Raw genomic sequence first — 25,512 nt, 5'->3', positions numbered from 1 at the left:
GCAGCACCAAGGGCCTCTCCCCAGCCCAGCCCAGCCAGCTCTGGCCCCACAGCTCTGCTCAGGCCAGGCTGCTCTGGGCACTGCCCCATGGCCTCAGCCCCTGGCAAGGGCACAGCAGCAGCTGCAGCTGCCACAGGACTCAGCCCCAGCCATGGGGGAAGGGGCTTGGCCAAGGCCAAAGGAAGCTCCCTGGCTGCCCTGCTCCCCTCGGGCTGAGGTGCTGAGAGCTCTGCAGCCCCTGCTGCCATCCCATCTGCCCAGGGCAGCACAAAAGCCCTGGCCTTGGGACCCTCAAGAGCTGCTCCTGCTCTAGGCCCATGGCCCATCCCAGAGCTGGGGCAGCCACAAAGCTGTGCCCATTTCTGCTCATTACTGCTGTGATGGGGATGGATCCTCAGCCACTTGGAGGCCGATGATGAATTTTACTGCTCCAGAGGCTTCTTCTTTCTTGAGGTTTTTCATTCAGGAATTCAGTTAGAAAAGCTCATAAATATTTGTTCAGAATACCAAAACAAGACAAGTCTCTGGGAATCATTCAAGTTTTTAATTCTTCAGAGGTTAATTAGTCACATTGCAGAAGTGTATTCAAAATGAATATAGTATATTGAAAACAATGAAGAGAGAACTGTTTTGTCCAGTTCAGTTGTCTTTTCCAGTTTAGGTTGATATCAGCAATGTCCAATTTATATTGGCCCCCACCACCTTCTAATGCATTTTGAACAGATATGAAAATCAAGACTCCTCATCACTGACAATCAATCACACTTTGCCCCTCCCCCCTCCCCAACACTTCCGTCATCCAACCCTTCTACCCACTGTCTCCCACCAGCCCCCTGTGAAGAGCCTGGCTCTGTGTTCTCCATCCCCTCCTCGCTGGCACTGCCAGGCTGGCATGAGGAGCCCCTCAGCCTTCCCTGCTCTGGGCTGGACCAGCCCAGCTCCCTCAGCCTCTGCTCACAGCCCAAGGGCTCCAGCCCCACCTTGGAGGCCCTTCCCAGACCCTGCTCCAGCTGCCAGACATCTTTCCTGCTCTGGGGAGCCCAATCCATGCCACAGTGACCTGGATAATCCCTGTCCTTGGTGTCCTGGTCACACAGCCCTGGCCTTTTGTCCCCATGTCAGGCTCTGGGGTGGATCCTGTGGAACATCCTTTGGTGGAGGCTGTGGCTCCAGGTGGGCCGGGGGGATCCCAGGGGACAGGGACAGTGCTGGGCATGAACAGCATTGGACTTGTTGGGAGAAACTGTGAGGGGGAGCTGGGGCAGAGTGACCAACCCAGTGACCTGACACAGCCCTGCCAGGATGTCACACAGCCCCTCTGGGATGTCTCAGACTGCACTGTAATGTCACAGCCCATTTTCTAATGTCACACAGTTAGTCTCTGATGTCACAGCCAACTCTGTGATGTCACGGCCAGCTCTGTGATGTCACACCTCTGCCATGTGATGTCACAGATGCAGTTCTATGATGTCATCGTTCTTGATGACCTCACATAACCCACTCTGTGACCTCATGTTACCAGATGATCAGTTGTCTCCACCAGGTTTGCTGACACCTGGAGCTTGTTCTCCACATACCCAGACCTATGGAAACCACACAGTGCCCATTGTGTGAGAAGGGGAACTGGAAGTTCACCAGCCTCAGTGTCCTGCAGCTCAGCCAGGTGTCGCAGACATCTTTTCATTAAAATCCTTTTGTTAGGATTTTTCCTGCTGAAGCTGAGAAGTTTCAGCAACAAATGTAAACAATGGTTATCTGCTGCTGTGGAATGCAAAGGTGGATCCGTGATTGGTCTCCTGTGGATGTTTGGATTTACTGACCAGTCATGGCAGAGCTGGCTCTCGCTCTCTCTCTGAGACACAGATCTTTGTTATTAATTTTTTCTTTTTCTATTCTTAGCTTAGCTAGCCTTCTGAGAACTTTTTTCTTCTATTTATTTTAGTATAGTTATAATGTAGTATATATATCATAAAATATTAAATGAAGCCTTCTGATCATGGATCAACATTCTCGCCTCTCTCTTCTCCTGCAACCCTTGAGACATATGAATGGGGACACAAGCATCATAACATCACCCCAGGACACAATGTTACAGCCAGGCCCACTGGAACATTGGGGCCCACAACCACCAGGGACCACGAGAGAGACCTCCAGGACACCAGAACTCATGGGTAAAAAAGAGGGGAAACATGTTAATGATTTTGGGGAAACCATTATCATATTTATGTTTAGTCTGGGAAAAGCAATGAATATGTGTGCAAAATACAGAAAATTAACAAAAACTTTCCTGTACTCACCATGCACGGCTTTGGGTGAAGCAACCCCCCGTGCATCCAGCTGAATAAAGAATGCAGTTTCTTAATGCTACATTGGGGTTAAGGAGTTTTCTGTTTTACCAAATTTTTGGTAACACTCCCACTTCCAAGGAAAGCTCTGTCTCCTGCTGTTCACAAACAGAGAAGGGCTGGTGGCAGATGGTGGGCTCGGAGGCTGCCTGGGGCACAGTGATCATGGAATAATCAAGTTTTCAATGGTCTGTGAAAGAAGGAGGGGCAGCAACAAAACTTCTGCACTGGAATTAGGAAGGACAAGCTTTGGCCTATTTAGGAGGTAGTTTTGGGGAGTACCAAATCACGTACTGATTCTTTGAAGGGACACAGGCCTTAAAAACAAAGGGGTCCAGGAAGGATGGGCACATTTCAAGATAGTAATCTTAAGAGGGAAGGGGAAGCCCTTCCGAGTGTGCCAAAATATGAGCTATTGAGGAAAATTACTGTCCTGGCTGCCTATGGAGCTTTTGCAGGGATTCAAGGGAAAGAAGAGGATGCATCAACTTTGGACAGAAGGTCAGTCAACTTAGGAAGTATTTAAGAATGTTGTTAGGTCATGCAGAAAGAAAAGTTGAAGTGTGAAAGCTAAAATTGAGCTTAACTTGACCACTTGTGTGAAAAATGATAGAAAATATTTCTACTAATAAATTTACAGCCAAACATGAGATAAGAATCTCTACTCTTTATTGGATGCACTGGAGAATATAGAAACTAATGATAAGGAAAAGGCTGAACTACTTAACACCTTATTTGCCTCACTTTTCAATATTAGGACAGGCTGTCCTCAGCACAAGTGTTCTCCTGAGCTGGTAGGTGGGCACAGGGAGCAGAACAGACCCCTTTAAACCAGGAGGAAGCAGGTGGTGACCGGCTGAGCCACTCAGATGCTCACAGGTATGTGGGATCGGATGGGATCCATCCCAGGGGGATGAGGGAGCTGGTGGATGAGTTCCCCCAGCTGCCCTCCATCATTTACCATCAGTGCTGGCTCAGCAGGGAGGTCCCAGAGGACTGGAGGTGCCAATGTGAGCCCATCCCCAAGAAGGGCTGGAAGGAGGAGCTGGGGAACTCCAGGCCTGTCAGCCTGACCTGGGTGCCCGGCAAGGTTATGGAACAGATCACCCTGAGTGCCATCACAGGGCACCCACAGGATGGCTGAGGGATCAGAGCCAGCCAGCGTGGATTTAGGGGTGGCAGGCCCTTCCTGACCAAGCTGGTCTCCTTTTATGACCTGGTGACCCACTTGTGGATGCAGGAAAGGCTGTGGATGTTGTGTGCCTGGAATTCAGCAGAACCTTTGACACTGTCTCTGACAGCATTCTCTGGAAAAGCTGCAGCCCACAGCTTGGGCAGGTTCCCTCCTCACTGGGAGATTTAAGAGCTGGCTGGAGGCAGGGCCCAGGGAGTGGTGGGGATGGTGCTGCACCCAGCTGGTGTCCAGGCACTGGTGGTATCCCTCAGGGATCTGTGCTGGGCCCAGTCATGTTTAATATCTTCACTGATGATCTGGGTGAGGGGATCGAGTCCACCATTCACAAAATGCAGATGGCACCAAGCTGGGTGTGAGTGTGGATCTGCTGGAGGGCAGGGCAAGAAGACACAGCCTTAAACTTCACCAGGGGAGGCCCAGGCTGGAGAGTAGAAAGAAGTTCTTCACAGAAAGGGTGAGTGGAAACTGGAATGGGCTGGCCAGGGGGGAGGTGGCAGAGTCATTGTCCCTCCCCAGTGGCACTTAGTGGCATGGTCTGGGTGACAAGGCAGTATTAGGGCAATGGTTGGACTTGATGATCCCAAAGGTCTTTTCCAGCCTATTTAATTTGGTTATTCTGTGATAATTGGGACACTCTGGGGCCATTGTGACACTGCAGGGCCTTGTGGAACTTAGAGGACCATGGTGAAACCCTGCAGCCCCACAGAACCAGGGGTCCATTGTGGTCCTCTGGAGCCAAATGGAAGCAGGGAGTGCATCGTGACATTCTGGGTCCTCATGGAACCACAGAGGCCATTGTGACACTGTAGAGCCTTGTGTAACCAAGGGGTTTCACCATTTTGACACTGCAAAACCAAGGAGACCTTTGGGAGACTCCAGGACCCAGTGGAACCAAGGGGCTGTTCTGACACTGAGGGACCTCATGGAACCAAGGGGACATTGTGACACTGCAGGATGCTGTGTAACCAAGGGACCACTGTGACATGAGGGGGCCTCAAGGGATCTGGAAGAACATTGTGACACTGTGGGGCCTTGGGGAAACAAGGAGTCCATTGTGACACTGAGGGGACTTGTGGAACTCCAGAGACCATGGTGACAGTGTGGGACCTCATGTAACCATAGGGGCATTGTGACACTCTGGGACCTCATGGAAACAAGGGCCCACTGTGGAACTGTAGCACCAATGAGCACATTATGACACTGTGAAGCCCCATGGAACCAAGAAGAACATTGTCACATTTTGGGGCCCCATGGAACCATTGTTGCTCAGCACGGTCTCATGGATCCAAGGACACCAGTGTGACAGGTGTCATTGTCAGGTGGACATCAGGTGCAGGGCCTGATATTACGAAGAGGCCATTGTGACACGGAGGGGGCCCCATGGAAACAAAGACATCTTTGCAGATGACACCAAGCTGAGTGTGAGTGTGGATCTGCTGGAGGGCAGGAGGGCTCTGCACAGGGCTCTGCACAGGCTGGATCCAGGGCCCAGATCACACAAAGTGTGGTTTAACAAGTCCAAGTCCGGGATCCTGCACTTTGGCCACAGGGCTACAGGCTGGGGACAGAGGGGCTGGACAGCAGCCAGGCAGAAAGGGACGAACAGGGACTGATGGACAGCAGGCTGGACATAAGCCGGCAGTGTGCCCAGGTGGGCAAGAAGGCCAATGGCTCCTGGCCTGGCTCAGGAATGGTGTGGCCAGCAGGAGCAGGGCAGTGATTCCTCTCCTGTGCTGGGCATTGGTTGGGCAGCACCACGAGTGCTGGGTCCAGTTCTGGGCCCCCTGGGGTGGGCAAGAGGAAGAAATATGAAGCAGAAGGAGTAAAGAAAGCAAAGGTAAAGAAAAGGAAATGCTCAGTGCAGTTTGGGAGTGGCTGCCAGGCAGCCCTGGCTCTGAGAAACAGCGTCTGCAGTGGGACAGGAAACTCCCAGCTGATGGGAACAAACTCTCTGGCTGAGTGCAGAGGCCAGGACAAAGCTGAGTGGTTTCCCTGGTGCTCCCCAGCCCTTGCTGGCCCCAGGGGCTGATGGCATTTGTGCTCCCTCAGGTTCATGTCCCCACACCAACAGCATGGGCGTGCTCCCCCTGCTCGGTCCAATGCAAACAGGGGCTGCTGAGGCAGTGCTGCCGTGTCTGTGCCTGCAAGGATGGGGCACCTGTGTGAGCTGGGGGAGAGGCCAGGGCTGCAGAGGGGGGATGTTGTTGGCAGCTCCATGAGGACGCTCTGGGACGCTGCCCTGGGCTGTCCAGCGCACTGGGGATGGATCAGCCCCTGCTCTGCTGTTCCTTCCCATCTGCCCCAGGGCCCTTGCAGAGCCCCAGCCATGCTGTTTGCCCCCAGCCTGCCCATGGCCAGCCTGGGGCTGCTCACGGGGCTTTTCTGTGCTGATTGGCCTGGGTGTGTTCTTGAGAGAGCCTGGGCAAGGAGCCTGGAGCCCCCAGGCCCTGGCCTGAGGCGTCAGCGCTGCCCCAGCCGTGCCCATGGCCTGTCCCTGCTGCAACCCCGGCACTGCCACTCCCAGGGCTGTGCCCGGCCCCGAGAGCACTCAGGCCCTACAGCAACACCAGGGCCACCACGGCAGCGGGGCAGGGCCACGGCAGCAGCACTGACAACACCAAGTGCTGCTGCTGCTGGGCACAGCTGCTGTGCCAGCCCTGATCTGCCCCAGCTCTGCACACAGACATTGCTGCTGCAGCTCCAGAGAAGGCAACAAAATGGCATCTCTGCAGAAAACTCTGATGGAAGATCCTTCAGTTCCTTTAAAGGCACCAAGAGTGCAGCCCCTCATTGACACAGTCTGTGGCCACAGGGGAGGTGGAGGGAAGCAAAATGAGAAATGGCACAAACAATGACATTTCTTTGTGGAGAAGATAAAGAAATTAAAACACAGACAAAAACTTTCAAAATGAAAACATCAAGAATTAACAAAGATAACTTTTATTACAAGCTATTTGTAGAAATTGGCCAGAAGTTTAATGTTTCTTACACCATCCAGTCATCAGTCTCCACACTGCAGCCCTGAGCTCCTTGTTCCTCAGGCTGTAGATGAGGGGGTTCAGGGCTGGAGGCACCACCGAGTACAGAACTGACAGGACCAGATCCAGGGATGGGGTGGAGATCGAGAGGGGCTTCAGGTAGGCAAACAATGCAGTGCTGAGGAACAGGGAGACCACGGCCAGGTGAGGGAGGCAGGTGGAAAAGGCTTTGTGCCGTCCCTGTTCAGAGGGAATCCTCAGCACAGCCCTGAAGATCTGCACATAGGAGAAAACAATGAACACAAAACAACCGAATACCAAACACACACTAAGAGCAAGAGGTCCCAGTTCCCTGAGGTAGGATTTGGAGCAGGAAAGCTTGAGTATCTGTGGGATTTCACAGAAGAACTGGCCCAGGACATTGCCCTGGCACAGGGGCAGGGAAAATGTATTGGCTGTGTGCAGCAGTGAATAGAGAAAGGCACTGGCCCAGGCAGCTGCTGCCATGTGGGCACAAGCTCCGCTGCCCAGGAGGGTCTCGTAGTGCAGGGGTTTGCAGATGGACACGTAGCGGTCATAGCACATGATGGTCAGGAGGAAATACTCTTCTGAAATGAAGAACGTAAAGAAAAAGAGCTGTGTAGCGCATCCTGTATAGGAGATGGTCCTGGTGTCCCAGAGGGAATTGTGCATGGCTTTGGGGACAGTGGTGCAGATGGAGCCCAGGTCAGTGAGGGCCAGGTTGAGCAGGAAGAAGAACATGGGCATGTGCAGGTGGTGGCCGCAGGCTACGGCACTGATGATGAGGCCGTTGCCCAGGAGGGCAGCCAGGGAGATGCCCAGCAAGAGGCAGAAGTGCAGGAGCTGCAGCTGCCGCGTGTCTGCCAATGCCAGCAGGAGGAAGTGGCTGATGAAGCTGCTGTTGGACATTTTTGGTGCCTTAGCATGGGAATCTGTAAGAAAAGTAATAATTTAGTAGTTGGGTTTGGAGAGGACTTCAAATATCCCAGCACAGCCTGGCGGCCTTTTCCCCCCACAGCCTGTCCAGGGCTCTGCTGCCTGGAGCTGTCCCTGCCAGCAACTGCTTCCCTGTGCCCAAGGCTGTGGGCTCAGCTCTGCCCTGCAGACCCTCCCAGCTCTGGCACTGCCCAGGTTCGGCTCTGGTTCTGCAGGCTCTGATGGCAATGTCAGAGCAACCCTGAGAAGGCTGGAAACACAACACTGATGCTGACTCTGAAGGGTCCTGTGGTGATTGCTCCCTCTGCCTGGTTTGTTCAGATCCGAGAGAATTATTTTTTTTTCACAGCCTGAACCAAGAGATTAATATCTATGTGCAATTTCCAGTCCAGAGCAGTAGATTAAAAGAGGAGGATATCCCCTTTTATACAGCCCCTCCCTTACTGTGCTACCTGTATAATCTACTTGGAAATGTCGTGCAGTTAAATGCCATGCTGGGAGCAGTCCTGAACAATGCAGCATCCTCACCACACAAGGAGAACAACTCCAAGCCTTACCAGCTGTCTCCTCCCACCCAGATCCTGTCCCCCAGTGCCAGGAGCAGCTGCCAGGGCTGTCTGAGACCTGTCCCTGGCAGGCAGCAGAGTCCCTGCCCCAGCACAGCGCCCTGGGCTGCAGGACCCTGCTCTGCAGGACAGCCCTGGGCACCCCTGGCTGCTCTGCACAAGAGACAATCAGAGAATGTACTCACAGGGTCTGTAGGCATTGGGATGGTCCAGCTTTAGGAGATCACTGCAGGAGCTGCAGCTGCATTGTCCTGCAGCCAGAGGTTCCTGTGCCAAGGGCTGGCAGTGATTGTGCCCCAGGCACTTCTCAGCACCTTCCCAGCCCTGACTGATTGAAGCTCTCTGTGCCTCTGTGCTGTGCCCAGGGTGGCTGCAGGCAGTGCCCCAGCCCTGCTGGGCTGGCAGAAGAGCTGCTCATCAAGAGAAATGTGCTTTTGAAGCTCTTCTTGGTTACCAGGAGCTGCCTCTGTGCCAGGAGCCCAGCCCAGCTCAGCAGCACAGACACAGCACAAGGACGTTAATGAGCCTCTGGGGCTTTGTGCTCAGGCCCTGAACATCAGTCCCTGAGAGGGAGCTGAAGAAACCTCTCCAGAACTCCAAGTCAGAATCCAACTCCAAACTTTCTTGGACTTTTAATGGGTCCCACTGCTGGACACAACTGAGAAAGTGTCCCCAGGCCCCAGGCAGAGCAGAGGACTGGAGGCAGTGCTGACAGGTGGGGACAAAGAGAAGCCAAGTCTTTGTGCCCTGGGGCACAGCAGGGTCTGTGCCACCAAGGGCTGGGAGGAGACACCTTGTCCTGAGGCCCTGGGGCCTCCTGGCACAGCCCCAGCCAGGCTGGGCACTGTCAGCCCCTTGTCCTGCCCTCAGCATCCCCCCCTAGCCCACATCCCAGTGGCCTCAAGGATCTGCTGGAAGGAGTCCCTGGGGACCCTTGCTCAGGAATGGCCCTGGGGGCTCCTTAATGCTCCCAGGCACTGCAGGTTTTTCAAAGAACTTTGGGTTTGGCTTTTGTCTTGGAGTCTCTGAGAGGTTTGTGCAATCATGGCCTCCAATTATCTGCTTTAATTAGTCCCTGGAGAGGCTTTGTCAGTAACAACACTCATTGGGGCTCCTTACTACTTCAGGGTACTTCAGTTATTTTAAAGTACTTGGTGTTTCCCTTTTGATAAAAACTCTGTGATAAGTTTATGCAATCATGGCCTCAATTATCTGCTTTAGTGAGTCCTTAGAGAGCTTTGTACTGACACTCAGTAGGGCTCATTAACACCTTGAGATACTCAAGGTTTTTAATGTACTTTATGGATTTAAGAATACTTTTAGGTACTTTTAAGGTGTTTCCTTCCCATACTGAGTCTCTGAGAGGTTTTTGTGCTTTCCTGGCCTCCAGTTCTCTCCTCCAAGCAGTCCATAAGGAGCCTGTGTTGGGTATCCTCCCCCTTTCTGTTTTACAGCAAAGATGGAACTGGAAGAATTTTTGAAGACTTTCAAAAAGCATCCAAAACACATGGGAAAATTAACAATACAAGAACAACCACTAAGAGAGTTAAATGTCCTGTTTTAGCTAGACATCATCCAACCTTTTAGTCCCTTGGATTGGAAGAGTTTATTAAACCAGTTGTTGTTTTCCACTTGAAGCTTCTTGAGCCCTTCCTTCAATACTTGAATGCTCTTTTGGATTGACTCGCTGTGGCTGGAGAGGTTCATGCAACAAATGCCCTCAGAGTCTACACAGCCATGCCCATGTGCCCAGAGTAAAAACTTTATCGCTGTTTTGCAAGGTGGCATGTTTGATGGTCTCTATGTCTGAGAGCAGGTCACTCATTGTGAGGGAGGTAGCATTGGTTTGCTTACTTAACAGACACCCAAGATGGTCTAATTGTCCTAAAGCTTTAGCTGCAGCCACCCAAGGCAGTCCAAATTGGGGGTGCTACCAATCCAATACCTGGATTAAAGCTTTCAAAGCCATCTCTTTGATATCACCCAATACTTCTCTGGGGATACCTGCTGCTTGATAATCTGGTAGGCTGTGTTGTCCCTCTCCAGCTAGATGGTTGATTGTCAATTCTGCCCTTGCCTCATTATTAACATAGTCATTGCTATTAATTGATTTAGTATACACTTCCATCCCCTTTCCATCCCCCTTCCCACAGGGTGTATTCTGCAGGTGACAACAACATGGTCATAATATATTTTAAATCATAGGAGGTTGAGACATATGCTGTAAACATGGCACTCATTAGGCCATTAAAACAAGGTAAGTCCTTGTCCAGGTTTAGAGCAAATTTGGGGAAGAATCCCCCCAAAGGAGCTCCATGTGGAAAAGCAGATCCAATCGGCCCCTCCCCCCAACTGGTCCGGGAGGAAAGAAAAATACCTCCTTGGAGAAAGGTGGAAAAAAACCCCCTGTTTATTAAACAATAAGACCAAAACAGTATCAAAACAATGAGACCCCTTGCCACTCTAAAAGAGATGACAAACTGAGAAAACCCCGGGTTCAAGCAGCAGCTCACTCAGTCTCTGATCAGTCTCTCAGTGCTGGAATCGTCGCAGGCCAGGGCCGGCCCAGTGGGCCACAGCTGCAGCTGCCGGTGCTCTCCTGGGTGTTCAGTCCAGAGCAGTTCCAAGAGGTCCAAAGAAAAGGGAAAAAAACAGTCCAGGGAATTTCTTTGCCTCAGCTAGCTAACACTAACTAAAAAGCAAAAGAAGAGCTCTCTGTCCCGCTGTCTGTCCGCAGACAACACAGTCAGGAGCAGGAATGTGGAGGAGTGGAGTACAGTGTCGGAAAACAAACTGCGCGCTTCTTCTCTCTCCCCCTTCACTCTCTGTAACACTCTTAAAGGTACAAAACTTATTATTATTCAACATAAACAGAATGAGACGATTGAGGATAAAAGCATCATATAGTCAAACCAGGACAGTCCTTCCTATGATCTTTAGCTGCCCTGAACAGATCCTTGATTTCCCCTCAAACCGGTGGCTGATACCTGGGATTCTGCCCCCTTCTTTCATAACATGCGGGGGCAACGAGGAGTTTTGAGACTATTTGCCAGTCTCCTTCCTTAAGTGTTTCTTTCCAAATCCTTTCCTAGGGATCTTCTGTGGTTGAGGGGCAAGGTGGCTCTGGGGAATTGAAACTCTCTTCTGGGGAGGAAGAATAACTTGGAACAGAAACATTTGGATTAGAAATAGTGTGACAGCTGGCCTTAATATACTTGACCATGTGGGTTATATTGTTGCCAGACAGTGAGGCAAAGGGCACTGCATTTTGTCAGGGGTTGGGAGGAAAGGCCTTGATTTAGGATGGCCGACTTCAAGGGTGGAGTTCTGGAGGTACTGACAGTGGATTGACCGTGGGGGTGTGACCCGCAGTTGTGGGGGTGGAGTCTGGAGGTTCGTTCAGGGCGGAAGAGAAGGTTGTGGTAGCAGGAAGTGGAGGACCCAAGATGGAGGCAGGATGGTCGGGCTCCCAAGCCACATTCAGGCTCCTTCCATCTTGAGTCTCCAGGGCATGATGCTTCAAGACTGCGTGGCCATTGCCATCTTGGACCATCGTGGAAGGTCTGAGAAAGGCAGGTTTGAGCGGAGGTCCTGAGTTTGGAGTGTCTCAGGGTGGTGTGGTAGATGGGGAGCATTAGGGATGCAATGGGGTCCGTTTTGATGAAAAATTGTACAGTTTAACTCCCATTGAATCCCAGAATTCAGTGGTATGAATTTCATCAGCAGAGGCATGTGGAAAATTTTTAATGATCCACCTCATAATTGATTTTAATTTGTTCTTTGAAAATACTTTGTCATGATCAGTGAGAATTAAAGCATCCATATATGCTCCTTTCTACTTTGGACATCTGGCTGCCCATTTTTCTCTTTCTCTGCCTAATGTGGAAGAGCCACCAGAACACCCCAAATCAATTATTGGAGGTGGGTGCATATTGTAAAAACACAGTGGCAAAATGGGCAATAAATGTCTTGCATTTCCCCAAACCCACTTGCAGTCCTATGCAGGTGAAACGGTCATTGTCCCTGCTGATCCTGGGCAAGGTTCCTTGAAGTAAGGATGAATCCACCAGGCCTGGCACAATTCAAAATTCTGGGGAGCACTGACCTATCCATCAGCTAACCCCAGCTGACGTGACTGACACAGGGAGCCCCGAATGTCATGGTCCCTGTTCAGGCACCAAATGTCCCAACGAGGGTGGCTGAGACAAACCTCTCTGGTTTCCTGACTTCAGGGCAAGGGTGGTGAAAATGAAAAGGAGCAGGATCAATGGAGTTGTTTAAAAGGAACTTTAATAACAGGGTGAAAAACAATAAACATGGAGTAGTCACTAACAGTATGAGGGGCAGGATCCAAAGACCTGAGACAAAGGGGAAGCGACAACATGTACACTTGGGGGTAGAACCCTCTAGAACAATAACCCTATAGGGGAAACAAGTAACCAATAGGGGAGTAGAACTTGGAGAAGTTAGCATAACAACACTAAAGGCTTATTGAGTAACTGTCAAGTTCACCCTAAGTTAAACTAATCATTCCCAGCGCTTGAAACTCATGCCCAGTTCTTTTGGGGTAAAATCTGGCTGACTCTGAGTTACAGCTGGGCTAACTACCACAGCTCTACTTTGCAATGGCCCCTTAGGACCATGTAGCCCAACAGAGCCTCAGTGATGTCTTTGGTTCCACAAGGCTCTACAGTGTCACAATGGTCCCTTGGATCCATGGTGCTCTGCAGTGTCACAATGGCACCTTCATTTCCCAAGGCTCCCAAATGTCACACTGGTCTCCATAGGAAGGAAACCACGGAGGCCCCATGTTTCAGGAGCTGATGAACAGCAACCACCAGAGGCCAAGGCAAGCCTGACTTGTCTGTCCTGGCAGGTTTGTTTGGAGCAACCCTTGGATATTCAACATTATGAATGTGGAATCCTAATTTCACAATTTTATGCCTGGAGAAGCATGATTTTTTCCATACAAAGAGAAACACAGAGCCCTTTCCAGTGTTTGTAAAATAGGTGAGTTCTGGCACTCAGGAATCAAAGACCAGCCAGACCTGTCTCTCCTGGCAGCTTTTGTCTGCAGCAATCCTTGGATACACAGAAATTTGGAGGTGGAATCCAAATTTAGCCTGGATACCTGGAATAGATGGACAGTTCTTTTCCATAAAAAGGAAAGCCCAGAGCCCCAGGGCTTCAGGGGCAGATGGAAGCAGCCTTCCACATTCCAAGGTCAGCCAGGCCTTTCAGGTGACCCCTGGGATACCAAGGCAGCCACACCTATTTCATGTTCGCTTGGTTCCACAGGGCCCTGCAGTGTCACAATGGCTCCTTGCTTCCATGACACCCTCAGGTGTCATAATGGCCCCTTGGTTACACAAGTCCTTAAGGAACTTAATGGTCTCCATGGTTTCACAAGGCCCCACAGTGCCATAATGGTCTTTGGGTTCCATGAAGCCCCTCTGTGTCATCATGGTCCCTGGATTCCATTGAGGCCCAGTAGTGCAACAATAATTCCCTTGTTTCGACAACTTCCTATAGTGTCACAATGACCCCTTCCCTCCATGAGGCCCTGCAAGGTCACAATGGCCCTTTGGTTCTTCGTCACCCCACAATGGAGCCACAATGGTCTCCATGATTCCATGGGGCCTTGCAATGCTACAATGCTCTCTATGGATCCACAGCAGCTCGCAGGATCACAATGGCCCTTTGGCTCTACAAGGCCCGGAAATGCAGCAATGGCCTCTTGGTGCCACAAAGCCCTGCTGCTTCACACAGGCCCCTTGGGACCATGCAGCTCAACAGAGCCACAATGATGTCCTTGGTTCCATGAGGCTCCACAGTGTCACAGTGTCAGAGTGGCCCCTTGGATCCATGGTACCCTGCAGGGTCACAATGTTCCCCTTGGTTCCACAAGTTCCTACAGTGTAACAGGTTCCACAAGGGCCTGCAGGGTCACCATGGCCCATTGGTTCCACAATGCTCCCCAATGTCACAATGGTCTCCATAGGAAGGAAACAAGCGAGCCCCAGTGGTGCAAAGGCAGATGAGAGGCAGTTGCCAGAGGCCAAGTCTAGCCAGACTTGACTGTATGATCAGACTTTGTCTGGGAGTAACCCTTGGATATAGAGAATTTTAGACGCAGAATTCCCATTTTGGCCATGGGCGCCTAGACAAGAAAGACAGTTCTTTCCTATAGGAATAAAAGCAAAGAGTTCAGTGCTTCAAGGTCAGATGGGAAGTGGCCCTTGACATGTCAAATTCAGTGGGACCTGTCAGACAGCCCCCAGGAATCCAAACCAGGCAGACCTGTTCCATGTTCCCTTACCTTCATGGGTCCTAACACTGTCACAATTGTCTCCTTGATTCCATGAGGTCTGGCAATGTCACAATGGCTTCTTGGTTTCATGAGCCCCAACAGAGTCACAAGGGTCCATTGGCCCCACGCAGCCCCGCTGTGAAAAAATGGCTCCTTGTTTCTGTTTTAAATCAATCACAAACAAACCACAGTTTGATCATTGATCCTTGCTTTCATAGGGCCCATGATTTGCACAATGGTCTCCTTGATTTCATGATTCCTGGATTCCACAGTCTCACCAAAGTTTTCTTGGACCTGCATTGTCACAACTGAGCCATGGTTCCATAAGGTTCCGTAGGGTCACTGTGGTTGCTCTCAGAGGCTGGATGAGATGGATGTCCCGAGACACCTTGGGATGCTCGGAATGCCTGTGTGGGGCCAGGGCCGGGTCAGGCCTTTGTTTGTGGTGGGACAGAGCCCCGCCCCCAGCTCTGGCCTGGCAGAGCTGTCAATCACACAGCAGGGGGTGATGTTAACCCAGCTCTGATTGGCCAAGCTGTCAATCAATCACACACTAGCAGCTCGTGCTACCCTGGCTCTGATTGGACAAGAAACTGGCAGTCTCACCCCAGGGGTGGGCCCATGAAGGCCCAGAGGCTTAAAAGCCGGAGCACGAGGCCAGCCTGTGGTTTGGATCCTGCCTTCTGGGATTCCTCGGTTGGTGATGCTGGGGTCAGAGCATTTTCTACCTATGTGTCTTTCTATAGATCTTCTGTCATTCTGTTGTTCTCTATTTATTCTCCTTCTAATCCTACTTATCTGGGACATTTTTGGGTAACTTTACAGCAGAATGGTTAAAGAATTTTAGGCTAAATGTGTGGGAATCCAGGGCACAAGGAATATTTCCCTGTCTGCTCTGAGGGGTCCTGACCCCCAGAGAAACGCTGCCTTTAACCTTCATCCATGGAGAGAATTTCCAGGACTTTGAGACAGATTAGAATTCACCAAAGTGTATATTACAGGGTAGTATACTATGTCCTTTGGGTGAGAAATTTAGTTTTGGGGATTTTTAGTATGGTGTAGAAAGGAAGCAAGATGGAGAATTTGGGGTGCAGTCCCTTTCTTCTTCTTCATCTACTCCATTTTCTGCAGTGTTGGTGGCACAGGGTAATTGGTCAAGGAAAGCACTATTCAGAGGTTATGTGGACAGTCAAGGGATGAGTTATTGGTAGATAAGTAGAAATAATGTATGTTTTAAGAGTTAATTGGATAAGACAACTTTAAAAGACCTTTAAACTGTACATTTTAGAGCCATTTTATGGTGTTTTTCCAGCGTACTTAGCCTGGCATGCACAGCATGCACAACTTTAGATAAGATAACAGAAAACAAGAAGCTGAAGACTGAAAAAGTCCCATGCATCTCCTTTTACCTGGCACAGAAATGCTACAGGAGGGTTTCCCCCATCCAGGGAGCCCCCAGAAAGGCCGCATGTAAAACAAACATAAATAACTGATGCCCTAACAATGTTTGTAATAAGCTGGGTCTTTTCCAGAAAGTTGTTTACTGAAGGGTGTTTTATTAACTGGCCAATCCTGTGAAATGCATTGATTAAAGGACCAGTGATGTCCACCTGTAGCAAACCAAGGCATAAAAGAGGATTAAAAAACAGGTGGCTTTTAACCCTTTGCCCTCTGATCTGGGTCTGTGTTATCTCTGACTCATCAGTGAGATTTGGGGATCTGTGGGGGCTATTTGGGATCCTTTCTGTATTTTGTGACCAAACAGGAGCTCCTCTAATAAACTTTGCCTGAAGCTCCCACTGTGCCCATGACAGGAACCCCTGTGAGTGTCAGGCACATCTCAGCTCTTTGGCAGCCTGGGGACTCCTGGGATGTCACCGTGGAGCCCCCGTGCGTGCCTGTGACAGATCGGTGCCTTTGCAGCCCACGGTCCCCTGGGATATCACCATGGAATGGCTGTGACTGCCTCTGACCACAGGGCCCTTTAACATCCCGAGAAAGCCCTGGGAGGTGTCCATGGAGCCCCTGTCTCTGCCTGTGACATTCCAGCTCTTGAGTAATCTGGAGACTCTTGGAAAGTCCCCATGGAACCTATCTGAGGGCCTGTGACAAATCTGATCCTTAGCAGGCAACAATCACCAGGACCCTGTTGCTGTGCTCAGTTTCCATGGCAACCATCCCCAGCCCCCTGTTGCTATGGTCAGTCCCTTGGCAGCTCCATGGAGACCCCTTGCCAGGGGTGGTTGCCATGGACACCAGCACAGGCCTGCAGCCACAGCCCGTTGCCATGGCAACCATTGGCAGCCCCATCCCCAGGCTCATGGGATCCCAGAACCACAGAATTGGCTGAGTTGGGAGGGACCCATCAGGATCCTCCAGTCCAACTGCTGGCCCTGCACAGGACTCCCCAACAATGCCAGCCTGGGCCCGGCAGCGCTGTCCAAATGCTGTTGGAGCTCAGAGAGCCCTGGAGCTGGGACCCTTCCCTGGGGAGCCTGGGCAGGGCCCCAGCAGCCTCTGGCCAAAAACCTTTTCCTGACATCCAACCTGAGCCTGCCCTGACTCAGCTGCAGCCATTCCCTCCACTCCTGTCCCTGGGCACCAGAGGGAAGAGGTTCCCACAGCCCCAGCCAGGGACCCGCTCCCAAGGCTGTTGCCATGGCCACCAGGGCTGGCACCAGCTGGGATGCTCGGCTTCCACGGGCCCGGGTTCAGGAATGGGATTCCCCAATTTCCTGCTCCCACTAAAACCGCCCTGCCGTCGCTGCCCTCCCACCTCCCATGGAAAGAACAAAAGGCAACGATCCCGGGCTGGGATAAGAACAATTTATAGGGAACAGCAACAAGATAAGGAACAAATGGAACAGAAATTATATCGATAACAGAAGGGATAAGAAAAACTATTTACAGGGAAAACTAAACACAATTCACTGGGTCTGCCTGGCCACAATTTCCCCTGCCTGGAAATTTCAACCTTCTCTTCAGGGAGAGAGAGAGTCCCTTTCCTGCCCCTAGCAATGATCTGAGGTGGGAGTGAATGTAATGACAGGGCCATGGCCAGACCCTCATGTTCTTCCATCCCACATCATATCATTGGCAGGGGCAGGAAAAGGTACAGCTGCCTTCCCAGCATGGATCACAAGGAAAATGGGTTCCCAGGGTTCTTCCCAACGTGGGTTCTCCCATGGGTGATAAAGCTGAAGCAGTGCATGAACTCTTCCTGCAGTTGGGGCATGTGCAGGGTTTCTTTTACTGGTGACTCCGTTGGTGTCTGGTCAAGTGAGAGCTGCTGGTGAAGCTCTTCTCACACTGGGGACACTCGTAGGGCCTCTCCCCAGTGGATGCGCCGGTGGGTGATCAGGGTGGAGTTGTGCTTGAAGCCCTTCCCGCAGTCAGGGCAGCGGAAGGGCCTCTCAACCTCTGAATCCGCTGGTGCTGGACGAGATAAGAACTGGTGTGAAACTTCTTCTGACACTCAGGGCACTTGTAGGGCTTCTCCCCAGTGTGGGTCATTTGGTGGATGATCAGTTGGGGCCTCCTACTAAAGGTCATCCCACATTCCCCACATTTGTATGGCCTTTCCCCAGTGTGGATCCTCTGGTGGCAGCTCAAGAGAGACTTAAGACTGAAGCTCTTCCCACATTCCCCACATTCATAGGGCCGTTCTCTGGTGTGGGTCTTCTGGTGGGAGATCAGGTTAGAGTTCTGGCTAAAGTTCATCCCACATTCCCCACACTTGTAGGGCCTCTCCCCAGTGTGGGTCCGCTTGTGCCTGATGAGGTGGGAGTTGCGCTTGAAGCCCTTCCCGCAGCTAGGGCAGAAGAAGGGTCTCTCATCCGTGTGAATCCGCTCATGCAGGAGAAGATCAGAGCTGGTGTGAAACCTGTTCTCACACTCAGAACACTCGTAGGGCCTCTCCCCAGTGTGGATGCGCCGGTGGCTGACAAGGGTGTAGCTGCGCTTGAAGCCTTTTCCACACTCAGGGCAGCGGAAGAGCCTCTCATCGGTGTGAATCTGCTGATGCTGGAGGAGACTGGAGCTGGTCCGAAACCTCTTCTGACACTGGGCACACTCGTAGGGCTTCTCCCCAGTGTGGATGCGTTGGTGGGTGATGAGGGCGGAGTTGCAGCTGAAGCCCTTCCCACACTCCCCACACTCGTAGGGCCATTCCCCAGTGTGGATCATCTGGTGGCACATCAGGGTGCTGCTCTGCCTGAAGCTCTTCTCACACTCTGAGCACTTGTAGGGCTTCTTCTGATCATGAAGCTGCTCATGGACCACCAGCTCTGAGCTCTGGCTGAAGTTCTGTCCACCTTCATGGCTCAGGGTGGGTCCTTCCTCCTGAGAGCACCCTGGGCTGGCTTTGGAGCCCCTCTTCCTGTGGGATCTCTGAGGCATTTCCTCCCAGTTGGAATTCTGCACCGTGGCACTGCTCAAAACGGCCTCTTCCACAAGATTCTGTTGGGGGAATTTGTCCTTCTTGGTCTCCATCCTCAGCTTCTTGTCTGGGGGAGGAAAGACAAGGAGAAGATGGGATTTGCCTCCGTGCCAGAGGGAAGGGGAAGGAGATCCCCCCAGTGCATCCCCGGCAGGACAGCGTTGGCAGCAGGGTTGTCCTGCAGCCAGGGGCTGTGCTGGGCTGGGAGATGGAGCAGAAGAGAGGGGGAAAGGGGCACTGACTTCCTCCTCACCTGCCTGGGTGTCCTGGGGCATCTTCCTCTTCCTCGCAGTCTCTCCCTCCATCTGGCTAAGTTTTAGGAACGGGAAATTCTGTTTTGGGAGAAAAACAAGCAATGAGCACACTAAATTTTGCACCAGATTGAAGGCAAAAAGGGGGAGAGTCTAAGTCAGAATTCCAATTCAAAAACAAAATTAGGATCATTAGAAGGCAATGATACAGAAACACTGCCTCAAACTCACAGAGTCAGGATATAACCTGACACCCTCTTGGTCAGGGTGGTGGCAGCAGTCCCATTAAATGGTGGCTGCAGTCCTGTTGGAGTGATGAATGCGATTCTGTCCAAGAAGTGATGCTGTAGAAGGGTCTGGTCTTCTTCTGAAGGTCCAGTGGTGGTTATGGAGCTCTTGTCCTCTGGCAATCCAGTAGGCAAGCTGCTCCTGGTGTTGAAAGCCTCAGCTTATATCCAGGCAGGAATGCTTGGATCCTCCCCCTGGGCGGAGCATCCCACAATGGGATGATGGAATTTTATCAGTCCTGCAGAGACACTCAATGGCCCATTCACAGAAGATATCTCCCCTGGAGGGCATTATCAGGGCTGAGTCATGGAAGAGATAAAGAACCTTGCCCCACCTGTTTATAGCAGTTGTGAAGTTGGGGATTGAAAACATGCATTTGGTTACGTCTTGCATGGCAACGTGAAACAGTGGGGTAATCCCTGCTCAGGGGGTGAACACCACCCCCCTTACCCAAACTGGCTCAGGTGTAAAACCCCCACCCCAGGAAGGCCATACACACAGGGGACAATGTCACACTTGCCCTGCTCCAGGGGAGGTCTCTGTCCCTCTCACTCCCTTGCTCTCCCCCCCTTTTCTCTTTCTTTCCATCTCTCTCTCTACCTCACATTTACTGTTCAATAAAATCCACCTTGGATTTGGTCTTTTTAGCATCTTAATTGGGGCAGAGGAATCTCTCCAACAATTTTCTTAACCAGATTGCGACATTATTTTGCCATAGTGAGTTCAAGGCACTGTTCCCTGACCCCAAGTGCCTTTGACACCAGCATGGTTCCCTCCTCTGAGGAGGGTGTGGTTCTCTCTGGAAGAACTCTTGGGAACTTGGACACAGCTTCCTCTGAGTCACTTATGGAAGAACTGATGAGGAAAATGGCTGTTGTTGGTCTGGATTGTAAAGAAAATATTTTATTGTCCTTCCTTGAAAAGTTTATTAAAATCACTGGAGGAGAGGGAGCAAATGATACCAGCGAGATTGAAAAGGTTCGTTCACTCCAACATGAAAAACACAAGGCTGCTGAAAGTCCCAGAAGAAGCCCAGCTCAAGTAGCTGAATTCCCAAATAACTCCAGCCAGGGGTCTCCGGGAGGATTCTTTTGAGGAGCGTTCAGAACCGGCAGATCCCGGACTTGAGCCCCGGATATCTCCAGGCTCCCTAAGAGGAGCTTTTTTGGGGGCAGAGGAGCCACGATCGCCCCTCGGGAGGGTCCCGGGGGGTCCACATGGGGATGGCTCAGTACAAACAGGACAGGACATTGGTTTTGGAGATCCCCGTGGAACGGGGGACCCCCGGGGCGGGGAGAGGGGAAGGGGCGATACCGGAGCTGGGGGACTCCGGGCAGCCCGGAGATGAGGCGGGGATGGGACCCCCTGACCCTGACAGGGGTGTCCTGGGATGACTTCATGATGCTCGTACCCTCATGGGTCTGTTTAGCCCAGAAATGAGTTCTGCACCTTTAAGGCTGGTTCTGAGAGCGAAGCGAAGTAGGAAGAAGCTGCAGTTTGTTTTCAGAAACTGCACTCACTCCTCTACATTCCAGCTCCTGGATGGACAGACAGCAGGACAGAGCTCTCCTTTGCTTTTAATCAGTTTTTAGGACTCTGAGGCAGAGAAGTTCCCTGGACTTTGATTTTTCTTTTTCTTTGGAGCTGTTCAAACCTGCTCTGGACTGAACAACCAGAACACCACCGGCAGGTCCCGCCTGAGGCCCACTGAGATGGACCTGGGCCGAGGCATTTCCAGTGCTGGACGGACTGATAATAGACTGATAAGTGACTGATAAGACACTGATAAGACACTGATAAGACACTGATAAGACACTGAGTGGGCCGAGCTACAACCAAAGGAGCGACTTTCGGAGTTTGTCATCTATTTTGGAGCAGCAGGAGGTTTTATTGCTTAATATTGTTCAATTTTTGTGCTGGTGAATGCTTTGCCTGTAAAATAAAGTTTTTTTAGAATTTTCTCCCCAGAAATATTTTCCCGGACTGGCTGAGGGTGGGGCTGCTGAATCGGCATTCTAGAGGAAACTGCTTTTGGAGGGTTTCAACCAAATTTGCCCTAAACCAGGACAGGGTGGTGGAAAGAATGGGGAACCCCGAGTGGCTGGATTGAGGGGAGGCTGGAGAGGGGGACCTTGGGACCTCAGAACCTCACAGAATCCAAAAGCAGGACCCTGGATGGGGGGAATCCCCAGGACCCATGGGATCCCCAGCAGCCCTGAGAGAGGGGACCACCAGAACCCCAGAGGGATGAGACTGGAAATGGGAAAATCCTTGTGTTTTTTTTTTCATTCACTCTTGATTTTTGGAGGTTTTTATGCACAGCAGGTGACTTCTAGAGATAGACTTGGGTGGGAGGAATCCCCAACCCAAGGCATTAACACCTTGTTTTTCCCCCAACCAGGATTTTCCCCAAACCTTCCCGATGTGACATCCCCCCTGTCCTACTCTGGGTGAGCTCAATCCCAAACCTGACCCCAATTCTGGTCTCAGTCTCACTCCATGTTTAGACACACTCAGGTCTGTATTATTCTCATCCCAGTCTCAAACTCATCTATCCCAACCCCAGCCCGAAAGTCAATCCCATGTCTAGCCCTAACCCCAATCCCACCTCTAATCCAATCTCAGCCCCAACTCCAAGCCCAGCCCCAATTCCAGCCCCTTCCTAAATCCTCAGCCCCAAACCAAACCCAGGTTCAGTCCTTCTGGGCGTTTGGGGGTGTCTCTGTCCCTCTGACCCCGATGATGTTTGGGTGGGGTCACACGTTTGGGGTGACGTTTGGGGTGAGTGAGAGGGAAAGAGACCCCCTCAGGCCTCCCCAGGGGTGAGAAGGTCAGAGAGCCCCCCCAGCCCCGAGCACCCTCAGCGGTGAGAGGGACACAGAGCCCCTGGTCCCCAGCCCTGCACAGGCGTTGCCTGAGGCCAGAGGGATGGAGACCCCCCGAGTGTCCCCCAGGGTGAGGAGACAGAGACCCCCGAGCATCCCCTGGGCTGAGAGGGACAGAGACTGCCCCTCTCACCCCCTGGCACAGGGGTGAGAGGGAGGGAGACCCCCCAGGCATTTCCTGGGGTGAGAATGATGGAGACCCCCTGGAGAATGGCCTGGGGTGAGAGGGACAGGGACACCCCTGGGGAACGGCCTGGGGTGACAGGGACAGGAACAACCCCCCCAAACCCCTCCCAAGCATCCCCCAGTGTGAGAGGCACAGGGACCCCTTAAGCATCCTCTGTGCACTGGACAAAATAAACTTGATAGAAATAAAACTTGACTCTGCAAAATCACTTTGAAGAATATATGCTCTTCCCACAAGTAACTTGGGATGAAAGCGCAAACAAATCCCAAATATGAATAAACCAACATTCCAAGCAGTGATGTGGCAATTCCAATACTCATTGCTTCCTGCACAGCTCCAGCTCAGCTGCTGGCCAGTTCCAATAACAGGAAAGTGGAAATTTGGCCCAATACAGATTATTAAAAGGAATGGAAAGCTCTGTGTAGCAGTCACAAAGATGACAGGGATAAAGAGAAAAATGATTGTCACATTTGGTAAAGCCCCCAAGCCTGGGAATTCAGGACTTATTCGGAAATTTATCTACTTGAGCTGGGCTTCTTGTGGGACTTTTAGCCGCCTTTTGTTCCTCACTGTGGGGTGAATTAACCTTGTCAGTCTTGCTGGTAACATTTGCTCCCTTTCCTCCAGTGATTTTAACAATTTTATAAAGAAACACAACAAATTATTTTCTTTACACTGGCCACCCATAAAAGCCATTTTCCTCATCATTTCTCCCATAAGTTCCCCAGGAGGAAGGAGCGACTGTGTCCAAGTTTCCAAGAGTTCTTCCAGCAAGAACCATAACCTCCTCAGTGGAGGGAACCATGCTGTTGTCAAAGGCACTTGGGGTCAGAGAACAGTGCCCTGAACTCACTGCGCCAAAATAATATGGCAATATGGTTAGTAAAATTGTCAGAGAGATGCCTCTGCCCCAGTTAAGGTGCTAACGCGACCAAATCCAAAATGAATTTTATTGAACAGTAAATGTGAGGTAGAGAGATGGAGAGAAAGAGAAAAGATGAGCAACAAGGGACCGAGACCTCCCCTGGAGCAGAGCAAGTGTGACATTGTCCCTGTGTGTGTGCCCTTCCCAGGGTGGGGGTTTTACAGCTGAGCCAGTTTGGGTAAGGGGGGTGGTGTTCACCCCCTGAGCAGGGATTACCCCACTGTTTCAGGTTGCCATGCAAGATGTAACCATATGCATGTTTTCAATCCCCATCTTCATCAACTGCTATAAACAGGTGGGGCAGGGTTCTTTATGTCTTCCATGACTCACCCCTGATAATGCCCTCCAGGGGAGATATCTTCTGTGAATGGGCCATTGAGTGTCACTGCAGGACTGATAAAATTCCATCATCCCATTGTGGGGTGCTCCGCCCAGGGGGAGGATCCAAGCATTCCTACCTGGATATAAGCTGAGCCTTGCTACAACCAGGAGCATCTTGCCTACTGGATTACCAGAGGACAAGAGCTCCATAACCACCACTGGACCTTCAGAGGAAGACCAGACCCTTCTACAGGATCAGTGCTCTGACAGAATCACATTCATCACTCTAACAGGACTGCAGCCACCATTTAATGGGACGGCAGCCACCACCCTGACCAACAGGGTGTCAGGTTATATTCTGACTCTGTCAGTTTAAGGCAGGGTTTCTGTATCATTGCCTTGACCTTCATTTTCTTATTAAATTGTAATTCTGACTTAGCCTCTCCCCCAGGTTTGCCTTCAAACCAGAACAAAAGACAATGTGCGCACCCTTTGTTTTCTTCCCAGAACAGGATTTCCCATTCCCAAACCTTGATTGGATGGAGGAGGAGGCTGCGAGGAAGAGGAAGGAGCCCTGGGATACCCAGGCAGGTGAGGAGGAAGTCAGTGCCCCTTTCCCCCTCTCTCTTGTACCATCTCCCAGCCCAGCACAGCCCCTGGCTGCAGGACAACCCTGCTGCCAAGACCGTCCTGCCGGGGATGCACTGGGGGGATCTCCTTCCCCTTCCTTTTGGAATGGAGGCAAATCCCATCTTCTCCTTCTCCTTCTCCTTCCTTCCCAAGACAAAAAGTTGATGATGGAGACCAGGGAGGAAAAATCTCCTTGGCAGAACCTCATGGAAGAGGCTGTTTTGATTGACTCCACAGTGCAGAATTCTAATGGGGAGGAAAATACCCAGAGATCCTGCAGGAAGAAGGGCTCCAAAACCAGCCCAGAGTGCTCTGAGAAGGAAAGACTTACCCAGAGCCAGGAAGGTGGACAGAGCTTCAGCCAGATCTTGGAGCTGAGGGCCCAGGAGCAGCTTCATGATAAGGAGAAGCCCCACAAGTGCTTGGAGTGTGGGAAGAGCTTCAGACAGAGCAGCACCCTGATCAGCCACCAGATGACCCACACTGGGGAATGGCCCTACAAATGTGGGGAATGTGGGAAGGGCTTCAGCTACAGCTCCCACCTTGTGACCCACCAACGCATCCACACTGGGGAGAGGCCCTACGAGTGTGGGGAATGTGGGAAGGGCTTCAGCTGCAGCTCCGCCCTTGTCACCCACCGACGCATCCACACTGGGGAGAGGCCTTACGAGTGCCCCACATGTGGGAAGAGGTGTCATTCCAGCTCAAATCTCCGCATGCATGAGCGGATTCACACAGAGGGGAGGCCCTTCCGCTGCCCTGACTGTGGGAAGGGCTTCAAGCACAACTCCACCCTCATCACCCACCGGCGCATCCACACTGGGGAGAGGCCCTTCGAGTGTCCCCAGTGTGGGAAAAGCTTCACCACCAGCTCTGCCTTGACCAGACACCAACGGAGGCACCGGTAAGGGAAGCCCTGCAAATGCCACAAATGCAGGAACAGCTTCAGGGACCACTCCAGCTCCATCCCCCATTGGAGGGCCCACATTTGGAACAGCCCTGGTGATCCATTTTCCCTGTGATCCATCTGGGAAGACACCTGTCCCTTTACCTGCCCTTGCCAAAGACATGATGTGGGATGGAACAACATGAGGGTCTGGCCATGGCCGTGTCATTACATTCACTCCCACATCAGGTCATTGTTAGGGGCAGGAAAGGGACTCTCTCTCTCTCCCCCTGAGGAGAAGGGTGTCCTTTCCAGGCAGGGGAAATTGTGGCCAGGAAGAGACTGTTGTT

The 25,512-nt window shown here is 51.6% G+C and overlaps 3 protein-coding genes across 3 annotated transcripts in view; 1 reads left to right on the top strand and 2 right to left on the bottom strand.

The window, feature by feature from the left end:
• Window positions 1–25,184, top strand: part of LOC141730619 (uncharacterized) — a 50,067-nt gene extending 24,883 nt beyond the window's left edge. Inside the window, exon 3 of the mRNA XM_074549765.1 lies at window positions 24,666–25,184. Coding sequence (XP_074405866.1) covers window positions 24,666–25,184 — 519 coding nt within the window. The remainder of the gene's footprint in view (window positions 1–24,665) is intronic.
• Window positions 6,516–7,448, bottom strand: LOC141730611 (olfactory receptor 14I1-like). Its single transcript, XM_074549754.1, has one exon. The coding sequence runs from the start codon at window positions 7,446–7,448 to the stop codon at window positions 6,516–6,518; it is 933 nt and encodes a 310-aa protein (XP_074405855.1).
• LOC141730608 (uncharacterized) lies at window positions 17,601–19,721 on the bottom strand. The gene is given in 4 exon segments (XM_074549753.1): window positions 17,601–17,688; window positions 17,690–17,768; window positions 17,771–18,692; window positions 19,713–19,721. Coding segments are annotated over 4 exon segments (1,098 nt in total).
• Window positions 25,185–25,512: the final 328 nt, after the last annotated feature.

The sequence above is a fragment of the Zonotrichia albicollis genome, chromosome 11 (assembly GCF_047830755.1).
Source record: "Zonotrichia albicollis isolate bZonAlb1 chromosome 11, bZonAlb1.hap1, whole genome shotgun sequence".
NCBI classification, from domain to species: domain Eukaryota; kingdom Metazoa; phylum Chordata; class Aves; order Passeriformes; family Passerellidae; genus Zonotrichia; species Zonotrichia albicollis.
Note: the sequence above shows the minus strand (reverse complement) of the source record. Positions and strands in the feature narration are given on the sequence as shown.

Excerpts from the sequence above, each read along its gene's own strand:
- LOC141730611 (XM_074549754.1), bottom strand. The coding sequence starts at position 7,448 with ATGTCCAACAGCAGCTTCATCAGCCACTTCCTCCTGCTGGCATTGGCA.